At 40.6% G+C, this 14,811-nt stretch overlaps 1 protein-coding gene across 1 annotated transcript in view; it reads right to left on the reverse strand.

Moving 5' to 3' along the window:
- Positions 1 to 2,015: 2,015 nt before the first annotated feature.
- Positions 2,016 to 14,811, reverse strand: part of LAS1L (LAS1 like ribosome biogenesis factor) — a 36,596-nt gene continuing 23,800 nt past the window's right edge. Inside the window, exon 13 of the mRNA XM_042807204.1 lies at positions 2,016 to 2,366. Within this exon, the coding sequence (XP_042663138.1) occupies positions 2,276 to 2,366 (91 nt within the window). The 3' untranslated portion in view covers positions 2,016 to 2,275. The remainder of the gene's footprint in view (positions 2,367 to 14,811) is intronic.

Below are 14,811 nucleotides of genomic sequence, written 5' to 3' on the forward strand. Positions count from 1 at the left end.
CAACACCCTTTCCTTTTTGAACTGTTTGCATTGACAGACCTCAGAATACCAAATACAGTAACTGTTTGTTTACTTACTTTTTAAGTGATTTGAGCTGGCTGGCTTTAAATGTTCAGGTTATCTATGTGTTTATTAGGTTTTATTCATAGTAACATTTGTCATTTCCAAGGTACCTGGGCAAGGAGCTACAAAATTGTTCCTCCTGGGAATTACGCAGCTCAAACAGCAAGTTTCCTAATTCTGAACAGAGCAACACAGAATTGTGTAGGTTTTGCACTTTCGTTGTTTTGGTAGAAGCCCCTTCTTTCTAAAAATCAAACACATTTATGTTTCTTTTCTCCAGCCATTCCCAACTTCTCTTTTCCTTCCTTTGTTTTAAGCCTGCACACCCTCCCCCCGCCCCCTCATAACACTTTAAAATTCATGCCATTACTATGGCTTCTCCTCAAGTCTCCGTATCCTTTTTTAAAAGCATCTGGCAGGCTCGTGCTTTTCTACAAGTCATCCACAGCACTGGATGTAACTATTTTATCAGATCAAAGACCAGGATTTTCCTTACGTAATTCACTAGGTGGGGTAAGGGCAGATGCACAGGACCGTAACTACAGCTGACAAAGAAACTAGTCGCACAGGATTTTACCAAGTAAACCTTTACCAGATGGGAAGAAGGTCACACAGAGCACAGTAGTTGCCAGCATCACCCTTTCCTTTTTGAACTGTTATGCTTGTTCGCATTGACAGACCTCAGACGTACCAAATACAGTAACTTCAGTAATTTCATATTCTACAAAAGTCGGGAATAGAAGAACAAATGCTCTTCACTCAAAGTTTCCTAAATAAGCTTGAGGAACTGCTCAGTAAAAGAAATTTTTAAAAGTACTAGAAAGGGGAAGGGCTTACATGAAAAATCCATCCTAACAGAAAGAGAAGTTTGTTTTCTTTTTCATTAGCACTGATGGTTTTTAGAGAAGGAAATGTACACTGTATCTCCAATCTTAACCAACTTTTGGCTGTCTGGTAAAGAGTAACTGCAGTAGAACAGGATGGCAAAAAAATCAGAACAAAGAAATAATACTTACATTATGGACATTTACGGAGAGCCAGCCCAAAGCATCCATGAAGCTGCTGTTCTAAACTTGCAACTCAATCCTATCCAATGCACTGCTGATGTTGTATGTCCCTTTTGGTATCTCCTTCTACAGAACATGAGCATGTCATGTCAGCAGTAGCTCTAAAGAGCTAAAGAGATTCCATTTTACAAGGCTGCACTGACATGTTCCTGTTTCTGTTTAGTTTGTAAATACTGCACATGGTTAGACTGACTCAGAGAAAGGCTCGGGCTTACTCTCTAGCAGACACACTCCAACAAATTCTTACGGAGGAGTCCTGCAATAAATACATGCTCAAAATCCTATTTCTTGTCAGGTAATTGCAGAAGCCTCCAAGTCCCAAGAACCTTCAATACAGGTAAAGAAAACTGAATTTAGGAAAACCTAGCTGGAAGTCCTTTTTCTTAACTTTTCAGAAAGGTACTCAAGTCCATTTCTGCAGTAATCACACTACTCTCTCTCAGCAGAGACCACAGTAATAGTTACCAACCTCAGCGAAATCATGAATAGAAATAACATCAAGCAGAAAACTTTAATTAAAATGAGACAGTAGTGGCCTCAAGACTCACTTGAAAATAAATTGTGAGAAAAAAAAATTTTGAAGCTATTTATGCACTACAATGCATTCAGCCATACTGTAACTAGGCTTGATCCCTGAAGCTTCATGTGAAATCCTAGCTAGCTGAAAACTGTAGCACAGTCTTAACCTGGCAAAACCACGCAAACTCATACAGGACAGTATTGGCGCCACTGAAATAGGAAGGGCTCAGTAGTCTGGCTAATGTGAACCAGAGGACGTTTTCCAGAATACCTGAGTGAAAAAGGAAAATCAGGATGCAGAAAGAAGGTTTGCCTTCAGCCAGTTGTATCTACTGACCATGAAAAAAAATAAGAAACACTGAGGGATTCCAAAATACTCTAACTGTATTTGGCAAACATCAACTAGAGCTAAAAGTTCACGATAGTGGTTAAGCAAGACAATGGTTACTACACATGGAACTTAAAACACACCACCTTTATAAAATAGTGATTTTACATGGTAAAAATCAGTAAATCTTCACAAACAAACAAAAAATACTGAAGTGGCTATTTTCCCATCACCGTTACTAGTTCTTCCACACCGCTTATCTTGTGCAATACTGAAAGCTGCAGAGCACTCCGCTGTCTTAGAAAAGTTGAAGGCCACTTTTGATTTTATGGAAGTCATTCTGGGTCCATAACAATCCTCCCGTCACAGGAATATTCAATTCTGCAGAGCTGTGAGAGGAAGAGAAGTAAATCATATAAACACCGAGATGATTTAGAAGCTCATATTACCAAAGTAATTTTGATATCACTTTAAACTTGTTAACAAGTTTTATTTCCAAAACAAAATGTCATTTCTCATTTTTAGCTCTGAACATTTAGCTGTTGGAATGTCCTTAGTTTTAATCAGTTTGCTCAGGGGAGGCAACAGTCCTGAGGTGCCAAAGGTACCAAAGTACAAACCAAAGGAAAGGTTACCAGTTACTAACAATTGTGAGGGAGACAAGACTTCAGAAATAACCACACAAGTTTTCATCCAAACCTCATCTGTCCTTTGCAGCCAGGAACACAAGCTAGTCAGCTGAAATGCTAACACAGAGAGTAGGCAACGCGAAAACAGTCTGTCACAAGTTACAAGTTACAAATGCCTACGCATTCTGCACGTGGAAACTAGCCATTCCTATGGCTTTACAAAGAAGACACAGAAACTAGTGCACTGACAGAGACTTTACAGGAAGTTGTTCGGTGACACCCACAGCACGCTAAGTAATGCCTAATTTTAGAAGTGGCTCATTCAAACAGGCGTAAAATCCCTTTTTATTGCAGAAGTTACCTGGTTAGGGCTGAGTCCCAGGAGATCCCCCAGACAATGACCCCTTTACGTGACTCGCTAACACAGCAACCAAAGGGAGGAATAACGTTTTACACAGTGTTCCCAGACATAAGGCACTGTCAAACACAAGGCTCGAAGAACAGTTGGAGAACATAGCTAAACCTTTTCCTACCCAAAGTTTTACTATGTGAAGGAACCTAAAGTAGGTCAGATGAGGGTTTGTTTTACAATTTTTCTTCATTTTATGAGAACGGTGAACTTATCTCTCATGTTAAAACAAACCCAAAAACCTCTGAAGACAGCAAATAATTTCTGCAAACATGACTGAGATGTTTGGAAAGATTTATACAGCAACTTCAAGCTATACACAAAAAAAACCCTCAATGCCTTTTCCACATGTTCAGTACTGGAATAACTGACTATAATAGAGCAGAGGCTGCTGCTCAGAGCTCCTGAGAGACAGATAATTTCTCTTTTAAGGTCAAAACACTTAGCCACTCCCTGTTCAGACGAAATACTGCCAGAAGGCTGGCAGACAAAGGCAACACAGAAACATCACAGCTATCACACCCAGTGTAATGACCCAACGGTCTTCCTCTGGCTGTTGGAAACTATCCTGAATTCAGCCTGCTAATGGAATAATTTTTCCTTCCTTGTGATGTGTACTCATCATCACTCATGACTTCACAGACCTGCTGTCATGCCCGGGACAGGGACTCAGGGGACAGACACTGACATCATTCTCTGCCTCAACTGTACTGCATGAAGGCTGCCAAGAGCAAGATCATCACCACAGCACATCAACCACTTTTCAGGAGGGGTGAAACTGAGTATCACCAAGCAGGGTAACAGCGCTTTATTTCTTGGGATTCAAGGGAGAAAGTGCCTTTTCCACCAGCAGCGCTACTTTGTCCCCCAACCACTTGCTTGCCACTAAAATTCACTAGTTTTGGCTGAATTTAGCTCTTTTTGAACTATTTTGCTTCTCTGAGAGTCAGGCTATTCTGTTTTGGAAACAGCATGCTTGTCTTTGGGAACATCTGATGGCAAACCAGAGAAACTCTGTGGAAAGGGTTCCACAAGAGGCCAAACTCTGTGGTAAGTGGCAGGCAGAAAAACAGGAGCAGGGAAAGAACAAAAAATTACCTATCCAGCAACCTTGTGGTGGGAAACTTTGTGGATAGCTAGGCTGTTGCTTTCAGGCACATTTTCCAATTTTCGGAACCTCCAGAAACAACAACAAAAGCAGAAAAAGAAGTGAAACACAGGAATTGAGATGGGCTCTTGACTGTCTCAGGATTGAGTTCATCTTTAAAAGGGAAGGGAGGTTGTCTCTGTATTTCCTGGTATGTAATCAAGTTTTGCCACAGATTCATGGGAACTATTTAGTAAGAAGCAGAGACCTCAAACGAGGCAGACAGAATTCAGGCAGATGTTAAAGAATGTAGATTAAATGTATCATGAGACCACTGACCACTCCATTCTCATCTGTGGACCTGGTGAATTAGGGGTTCTGTTTCTGCTACATGACTTGTTCAAAGCCCTCTTCCCAAGTTAATGTCATACCCCATGCTCCAGGAAACCCTTTCTGCAGTTCATTACCTTCATTTGCTCTAAGTCCGTGGAGCCAGGCCACAGCTTTTAGAAAGGGCGTGCCCCATTGCCTATGCTACAGATGTTTTTTCCAAGCATCTTATGGATATTTTCAAAGTAAAGAATCAGATTTTCACAATCTCTCATACCAAACTGCAGTATCCCTACAGTGAGACTGGCAGAACAGCTCTCTGTAGATAGAGAAGTTGGAGGGCAGTATCAAAGAAGAAGTAAATAGCAAACATCCGTTCTGGAATAGCCCATGCAAACCCCTTTTGAAGGGGAAGCAGAAAACCCATGTAGGTGCAAGACAGTGGACAAAGCCTCTACACAGAAGAACACGTAAGAAGTAGCCAAGACCATCTGCTCCCCTCTGCCTCTGGGCAAGTCAGACACCCCTTCCGATGCCACCTGGCCCTTGGCAAACGGAGAAGCTGCTATGCAAGGGAAATGAAGAATGAACAAGCTGCTGTTGTAACACTCCTGATGAAACATGGATTGTTTCCAGGCACAACTACAGGAATAAATCAGGTTCTGCTCTTTATTTTATTTGTGGTAACAACAGGTTTTCCTCATGTTTCTTTCTGAGCTTTTTTCCTTGGCCTCTTGCCAGGCTGTGATCTGAGTGGCAGAAACTGTCTGCCCCTTTCACCCACACACAGAGATGCAGGAACTTGTGTTATTTTTGGCCTGGTATGTGCTTTTTCATTTTATACATGGGTATTTTCCAATAATATGAGCTGCACTACACATTACATTGTTCAAAAAACAGCGAACTGGAAGCAGCACATGAGGAGAAAAAGAAAACCACCTCCTTGGCTGAGTGTAGATGAAACTCTTGCAATTGCTCTTCTCTGCACCTTAGGCCACACGGAAAGCCATTATTGGGGGCAGAGGGGAAAGCAACACCTGCTGGCTTTTTTTCAGAGTCTGCACAATGAAGCACTGAAATCTGCATAACTGGCTTGCAACTTTTTAGTCTGCAATCAGTATACAACCAGTCCTCACCATGACTAAATCATATTTCAAAATGCAGTCCAGGCATCTCCCTCCAAAAGGAACCTAGTGCTACTGTAAAGGAAAGGAAACATTAGCTGATCAATTAGTTTGATCTAGACCGTTGCAGAATCTGATCTGGCAACATGAGACATGGACCTCTCTTTTGACAGATTATTTGCTGTTTGTGACCCACTTGCTGAAATGGTTTACTGTCAGGCCTGGAAAGAACTCTCAGTCACAGAAGTGAACGGACAGCATAACACTTGCTAACCTATGAGAACTCTACCACTAGAAAATAAAAGGTATTTAAAAAATAAATGGTATTAAAAGACTTTCCCCCCCCCCAGTCAATCACAGACCAAAAGATTTTCAATTCTGAAGCCAGTAAAGAAGTAATCAGCCTTTCAGAAATGAGAAAATAGAAAAGATGTATCTGTTTCTATTGCAGGCTATGAGTCTCCAAATACTGTTAGGTGACCAGAAGTTGCACAGTGAAATCAAATCCACAACCTAAACACTCCCATGTTTGCTCTCAGAGTAGCCAGAACTAGGTGCTTCAGAAGACTGTACAAAACCAAACAGAAACAATAAAGTATACGTATTACAAGGCTGTCTTCTTCCTAATCCCAGGCCCCTTGTGGTTAATTTATATGTCTTCAAACACACTACTCCTGAAAACAAGTACTAACTAGATTCCACAGGACAGTCTTACTATTCCTACAAATGCCTCAAGTTAGTTTTCATTTTGGACAGAAGTGGTTATACGTGGAGGCTTCAGTCAGTTTTTAGGTTATTACTAAAACTACTTCATCAGGTTATTGCTGTTATCGGTTTTCATTAAGGAAGTAGGAAGAGAAATGAGCAGAGATATTTTCATAGAATCACTGAGGTTGGAAGAAATCTCTTAAGGTTGTCTAGTCCCATTCTCCTGCTTGGGTGATCTGGAACAAGCTGCCCAGGCCCACATCCAGCTGGATTTTCAATGTCTCCAAGGATGGAGACTCCACAATCTCTCTGGGTAATTTATTCCAGTATTAACTACCTTTAAATGCAGATTGTCCCAGCTCAACCAATTTGCTGACAGCTATGCCTTGCATGCCCTTTTTCTTAAGGATAAGAAATGTCACCTTCGTGTGCTTGCTCCTGCTCTTTGAGGACTGCTTCCTGTAATTCAAATCTGTCCCAGGGTCCTTCTACTACTGCACTGAGACTGAATTTCTAGAAAACAAATCCAGTATGCTACACTAGGTCACTGTGTACTTCTAATGACATTATATTATTTTTACAGTTTTAAAAAAATATATTTAAATAAACAAATTGAGCTTGCTGTTCTCTTCCACTGAAAGGTTTCAGTGAAGTTGTCCTCAGTGACTACCATTAGCTACCATCTTGACTACCAAGACTACCATCTTGAAGAGTTTAAGCTGAGAGAGCCATTTCATGCCTAGGAGTAGTTTAAATTGTGTCCAATGCTGCTGCATCAGTGCATTTATTCACACTGATCTGCATCACTCAATTGCCTGGTTTCAAGGAAAGGGGGTAAAAAAAAAAAAAAAAAAGAAAAAAAAAAATCACACGCAGTAACATTTCAGATACTGCTTCAAACTGAAATTCATTAATTAGATGTTTTCAGTTAAATGCCCTTTCCTCCATTTCAACAAACCAGTTCTCAATGGTACTGCAAAACCACAAGGCAAACAGTATCAGACAGCTGGATATCTGAAAGTATTTACCATAAGAAGCAAGCAAAGTATGTCACGCCATTGGAATGTGTGCAGATTTAACTGCAAACACAGTCACACAATACACCCGGACCAGGGAAGAACAAATAAACTGGTCATCCTGATCCCCTTTGAAACAGACAAGTTATTTCCAGAATTTTGTCTTCCACTTTACCTTGAAGCTGCCTCTGTATTCTCTCTATTCCCTTCCTATCTTCTTGGATTCTAACTATCTCTTTCTGTCATATCCGAATAAATCTAGGAAACTCTCCCTCCCCTCAGAAAGGGGCAAAGCCTTCTCCAAAGGAAAAACTCAAGTTTAACACTAATTGCTTCCATTCAAGTAAGGGCCCAACAGCTCTGTTCCAGTAGCACAACTCAGCTTTTTCAGTGCACCACAACACTACTCATTTGAAAAGACTGTATTAAATCAGTACAGAACAGTGTAGGCAAAATACGGCTGTGGGCTCAAACGAATGTGGATGTTAGAGAATGTTTTGAGCCTAACCTCAGTTTGTTTGCTAGTTTAGGAACAGAGAGAGCTTCATGTCGAAAACGAAACTTTCTAGCGTGGTACAAGACAACCCAGGGCAGAGAGAGCTGAGGTAGGAAACACACAAGCAGAAGTGATAAGAAGAAATGAACCTTTTTACTCACCAATTCAATCCTATTTTTCTAGTATAAAAATCACCTAGGCTGCCATGCTAATTTGTCACAGCATCAGTGAGATTCTCTATTCTGGCAGAGTGCCTCTATTTCCAGCATTCTAAATAGGCTAGAGCCAGCTCCCTGCTCTGCTGGTGCAACCATACTTTCATTGAAATGAGCACAGGTTCCAGGTCTCTCAGATTCTGTTGTAACTACTCCAGTCTACTCTCCACTCCCACATCTGTGGCAATAAGGGCACAGAGGTTTGTCATGAGAAATGGTTCGTCACCTCTCCCTGCGCCTGTTCATGCCTAAATACAGTAAGAGGAAACATGCTCCAGCCACCAGACCGTGCTCTTTTCCCACAGGTTTGCTGCTTCTCCAATATCAAAAGCAGTTAACAAAAATAAATTAAAATTAATCCACCTTCCGGATTTGCCAGTGGGTTTTGACTCCTCTTTTTCCTTTCTTTTAGGCTAGAAAAACTCTTTGAACCAGTACTGTCTTGTATAGCTTTACAGTCATGACACCACCGGTACCTTAAGGCACTTCAGTAGCTTTGTGCCACAAATACGCGCAGAGTAGAAGCCAAGGAGGCACGAACAAGAAGAACAGTATGATTTGAAGCACAGTCTCGGGTTCTTCTGAGACACCTTCTGGACAACAACATCTTGTAACTTACACTAGAATCATGTGAGAGTAATTATAAATTTTGTCATTGACATTATTTTAAATGAGGTCTTTTCAAAGACGACAGCAGTCAATTCTGATTAAAGTAAGTTTCAAGACAATTTACAGATTCCTCGAAGCAATTAATTATATACCTCTATAGCAATTTCACCACTGAATATACGCTGAAATTGCTTCACATTAAAATATGAAGAAAAAGCATGCAGCAATCTATGCAGAAGACTAATTTCAAGACAATATGAATAAAACAGCCTACAGTGAGTAGAAATTGGTGTGACCTCTTCTATTTTAAGTTTCCAGGATACTACTTTTCCAGCATATTTCTGCTATGCTTGTCTGAGCTGCTACCATGTTCCACCCAAGAAATGGCTGAACTCTGGGGTTAGCAAGATGATTCCTTATGCAGCTGCTTTGTAAACGGCTTTTGTTTTCTCTGAAGTAAGAGTTCAAGAAGTACAAGTAATTTTATGCTACACAGAACAGGCAACACACTGTGTGCAGGTCTGCAATGCAGCAGTTAATGGGGACTCACTCCGCTTCTGTAACATAATCATGAGGCACTGCACTGCAGCAGAAATCATGCTCTTACGTGATTTCTTCAGGAAGTCAGATACATCGTGTACATAATTTTCTCTCCTTTTGTTTCCATGGTATACAAAGAGAGCAGAATACTGTAGGTAAAAAGTGAATGATAACCTCAACATTAACTGCAAGATATTTACCGGTGGCTCGGGCTTCGCTCCCTTTTTTAAAGCAAGGTTTCTAAAACAGCTTGTGTCATTGGTTTCACTGACAGCCAGTTCCGCAGCAACATCAGTATAAGCCTCTCTGCAAAGCGCCACCATAGAAATTCCACCCTTGCCCCGGGACAGGCATTGCAGAAAAGGTCTAATTGTCTCCAGGGCAACCTATTACTTTGCACTATAAAATGAAATGGCAGCTTCCTCCTAGCCATAAAACTATGAACAATTAATCTACACCAAACACACAGTCATTAATTCCTTAATGTCACCACATATTTTTTCATATCCTTGCAAGCACTGAATAACTAAGCATTACCTACAAAAAAAGCACCAAAGAAACTGGAAAAAAAACAGGTCCTTCCAGCTGTCCATTTGCAGATACTACGAAGAGTGTTTTGGCACATTTGAGCAGGAATTTATAATGCAAATTAGGTTTCTCTCTTCCAGGAACAGAAGTGTGCCTTGGCAAACATTTCTGTTCTGGTTACCAGCAGCTCATTCTCCAAGTCAGGGTAGGGGCCACAGTCAAGTGTCTAGGCAAGTGCTGTGGCATAGAGCGCACTGCTTCCTGAAGATAACCCAGGTTATTCCAAAATTCTTGCCTCTGCTAAGTATCCTTAGCAAAATTTCCCATTATACAAGTATGGTACAGAGCAGAAATTCCTGTAAATTTATATAATTCAACTAAGCTTTGAGCCCAAGAACCTCTTGGAAATCTTCGACCGGCTGACAGTTTTTTCTACCCTATAGCAATGTATTTGCTCTTCTTCTGTGTACAAACAGGTTGACCTAGCACTTTCTTATAGCCATGTCTGTTCTATATGACTTGATGCTTCTTTTCATATGCCCAGAAGCAAGGATCACTTATTTCTAATTTGTTGCAAGCAATGGAATCCTAAACAAGTCCTAGAAAGCACAACCTAGATAATATTACCTGAAGTATGGATAAGTAACAGCTTACCTGTGGAATATCACTGAACAGTGCATTCTGAGTAATAGCTTACAAATAAAGAAAATGGTTAATTTGTAACTATGAAAATCCATTTCAGTTTTTAATTAGCAGTACAATTATTTTTTTTAATTTTATTTTACAGCTAGAGAGACTCTAAAGCTACGCATTTTTTCTAAAACTGCACATTGCAGGTTCTTTGTGACCAAGTACATCTGACTTTCCAATGCTTTTTACAGCACAGAGGGGAGAAAAATACCCCTGATAATTTTGTTATAAGAAAGAGGCCTTTTAAAAAACCAGCCATGCATATTTCCTAGACTATTAATATTAAGGGAGAAGGAAGGATGAATGCATCCTAGAACTTCCAGAGCATGCATCATGCTGTTAGGGTCCAGATTCAACTGCACACCAGTTTCAGTATGTAGAAGTGTTTGCACTAGCTGAGATCAAAGGTCTGAGTTGCCTGTCCCCAACTGTGTTCAAAAGCAGATGCGTAAGTAAGCATACAAGGATACTACAGAAGAACAGTGTTCCCAACCACCCTCCCACCTGCCAGCAGTTTGTGAATCAGAAACTTGCTGAGGCAAAGGTCACCCTTGTGTTTTGATGCACTTGTTAACGTGTGGGTGTTTGTTTTCTCTCTGGGGCTTTTTCTTAAGATGCCTTAAATATGTGTCTTTGCAAACTATTCAAGCAAGAATCTCAAAGCACCTTCTCAGACATCAGAACTCCCAGAATTACAGTTCTAGCTTCCATGTCAATAACACTGTGATGCTTTGATCTTGAAGCATGATAAGGAAAGCAAGTATTGGAAAACCAGAAATCCCTTATATGCCCTTCAAATCCAAGTAATTCGATCACATTCGGAAGTCACAAGAAGTGATATTAAGTCATGGACAGACTGGGAGCTTTACCAAGTCACCATTTAATCCCAACACTCAACTACTGCTTGCCAGTACTGTAAAGCTGCCGAGACTTGAACTGCTCCATGTGACTCACTGCAACAACTGAGCATCACAAAAGCAGCTACAAGTGTCAAAGTTTGACAGGAAGAAGAAAGGAACATAACACTGAAGGTACAGCAGGACTAGATGCACCCAGTGGTTGCCTGCTTCATGGTTTTGCCTTCTAGTTGTTAGGAACAATCATGAAACTCTAAACACAGAGGACTTTTTCTTGTTGGAACATAACAAAAATACCTTGGAAACACTCTCTAGAAAGCATCTCCAGCTGCTAGCACTCACAGCCGAGCCTTTCTTATGAAGGGCTAGCAAGCAAAACTTGTAACAGTAGTAGGAGAAAAGGTTTAGTGGAGATTAAATTAAAGCAGCCAAAACCAAAGTAAAAGCAATGAGAACACACTTAATTTCCTTGCTGATGACAAAGCTATAGGAACTGCAAGGTGTTTTGCCAGCTGCAGGAGCAGCCAGCAGTATATTGATGGCACAGACTTTTGAGGAATTTGGGATATAGGAGAATGCTGTCATGGTGATAATCTCAACTCTTCACTTTCCCTGTGAGAGTACAGGAGCACATTGCCACGGCTGGCACTTGTATTCAACAAAACAAGCAACCACCTGCTCACTCTCACCATGACAGATGCTGGAAGCTGCAGCAGAATGACCACTGGTATGTGGAGGGAAAAAGAGGCAAAGCAGCTGGGGCTGGGAGCCAACAAAAGAACAACCAGGTCATCTCTCCAACCACTTGTAACTAGAGGATTAGAGGTGAAAGGAACAGACACAGATTACCAAAGATCCCAAACCACTGCTGTTACCACATAATGTTGTGGAATAAAAGCGACAAGGATAAAATATTGCTAAGCACACCAGCTGCAAAAATTGGGCTGCACCATAGCAATAGTTTCTGCTTCTGTTTTCTCTGCAAAAACACATTTCTCAGGAATCCAGAAATAGAAAAGCCTGGTGGCTCTTTTTTTGTCTTCTGGGGGTCTTTTGTACTACCCCTCCTGCTATCAAGCTTAGCTTATTGATAAATGGAATTTGGCAAGGATGGAGTTTGTATAATCCGATGTAGGCTCCTCTTCCCATGGAAGGTTGGACCAGATGATCTTTCAAGGTCCTTTCCAGTCTGAGCTATTCTATGACACTATTTGGAATGGAATAGAGATGCATGTGAGATGATTTATATTCCATGATAATTCAACCAAACTTTTATTAATTCTAGTCTAAAGTTTATTTCAGAGGGATGTTTCCACACTCAGAGTAAAGCTGTAACCAATTACACTTTAATACTAGCACTCACTTTAAGTCCTGCTGGCACTAACAAAGATTTTGTTGATGTCCAAATCAAAACAACAAAAACACATTTATTGGTAATTCTAGTTAACTTATTCACAAATGAACTGAGTAATACATGCTGTGGATTTTCAGACAGCTCACTTTAGTAAAGCCAAGTTCTAGCTCCTTTAACATCTACATCAGTGGTATGATATAAAGTTTATATCTAAAGGAATTCCTTTGTTTGTAGAGCAGAACATGGAGTCATTAGGTGATTTTTAATTCCTGTTACTCTAGAAACCACTACAAGAAACATACTGGGATGAAGCTTACAAGTCAAAAAGGGCACATGCTACAGCTGGTTTCAAGTAACAGCTTACAAACAAGCCAGAACAGTGAATCACACTACTCTACATACACTTCATTACAGGCTCTGTAATGATGATTCCAGCTACTGTGCACAGAAAAATCAAATAAGCCAGTGAGGATCAGCTTAAACCCCCCCACCCATCTCTTGTCAGAGCCTGCTGGCTAGATGCCAAATGGTACTGATTACTGAAGCCAATTAGAATTCTGCTGCAGCTACTTAGCATTGATCTCACCTACGTAAATACCAGGTCAAACAGCTTTATGTTTCAAGTCTCCGAGATCAAGCATTCTATCATTTGTGGCTACAGTGAGAGTGCTGGGGCACTGCAGACCAGAAGTAGACATGCAAATTTTGGGAATTTGCCTTATTCCCAACATGGAACATGTTGCAAGAAACATGATTCATGGCTGGCTGACACCAAAGGGCTCTTCTGCTGAATCAAAAGGGGTTTTTTGCATCTAGTATAGATTTACTCTTCTTTTGGGGATGAGAAACTATCAGAAGACACATGGTTACCTGCTCTCTTCACAGTCTGACAGGAAATTCATGCAGTGCTTGAAGCGTAAGTCCTGTCAGTGATTAATATCGTTCAAGAGAACTCAAAAAGGATAACTCATTTAACCTCCTGATATCAAGACAGGCAGGCTTGGTCCTGCCGCTTGTACAAGTGTTGGAGCCAAGGACCTCATTAAGTATTTGGACCACCAGAAAGGGGATCAGTAGGAAACAATCTCTCAGATGCTAATATTACATTTTGATTGGTGAATCAAGCAGAAACAGAACTCTCTCAGCAGGCCTGAATTGACAAAAGAGAAGACTAGTCCTGGGGAGGATGACCAAGAAGATGTAAAATAATGGAAATCTTGCTCTTTGGAAGGTTTGGAACGGGAAGCTAATCTGAAGACAGCTGTGAGTATGTGCAAGGGCTCTCCCCAATGCAACACCCCAGGCTGCATGACTGCCACTGTTATTCACATTTGTTGGAAGCTACTAGATTGGGCCCATTAACTACAGGAAAAGAATCATTGATTAGAAAGTTATCCTATCAACTGTTTAAGAAAATAATTACCATTTATTTATATTCTGAAGTGTTCTTGTATTAAAATACATATAAACCATCTTCTATTTTGTATGTGATGAAATTGATTTGACAGCATTCAAGTTCCTTTGACTTTGAAGGGTGAAATAATGACCCTATTACAATGTCTTCAATGGGATGGTTTAACTGGATAAGCTTCATTTAGTAACAGAGGTGATCTAACTAAAGCTTTAGAGAATGCTACCATTATTTCCATGACAACCTGTCTTTGAGCAATGCCAACATATTGTGGCTGAGGATCAGAGCCCCAGTTAGTAGAGACTGAATTTTCAAGCCTCCCGAAGCTGTGCTAATAACTTCCAGACTGCTAAACAGCAGTATCTCATAATCCTTGCAGTGGCTTCTTTTAGAAAGAGCAGGAGTAGTGAAGATGGTAAGATTATAAACTGGCTTCCTCGAAGGATACCATGGAAATCATGTTTGATTGCCAATTATGACACTGCATTTAACTTTCAGGTAGTGCAAAAGACCCAAGGAGTGAAAAACAAAAGTATATTGCCAGAAGGGAATGAGAACAGCAGCAAATACAAATAGGAGCTCTCAGACTTGATGATAGGAAAAGATAGAGAGAAATGCAGAAAGGTAAGTGTTAAGTATATTCTTTCAGCTGTGAAGGATGACTGTTAGGGCTTCATGAAGTAACTTGTCACAGTAATACAGGTAGTAGTAACTTCTGTCGGACTGTGTCCATCGACAATGCAAGTGTACTGACAGAGTAATGCAGGACAAACAAGCAGGAAGAGTTTCTTCTTGTGGTGGAGGAGGGTGAGGAGTTTGTCTCATGCTGGG

This window comes from Tyto alba, unplaced genomic scaffold, assembly GCF_018691265.1.
Source record: "Tyto alba isolate M040663 unplaced genomic scaffold, T.alba_DEE_v4.0 Super-Scaffold_5, whole genome shotgun sequence".
NCBI lineage: Eukaryota > Metazoa > Chordata > Aves > Strigiformes > Tytonidae > Tyto > Tyto alba.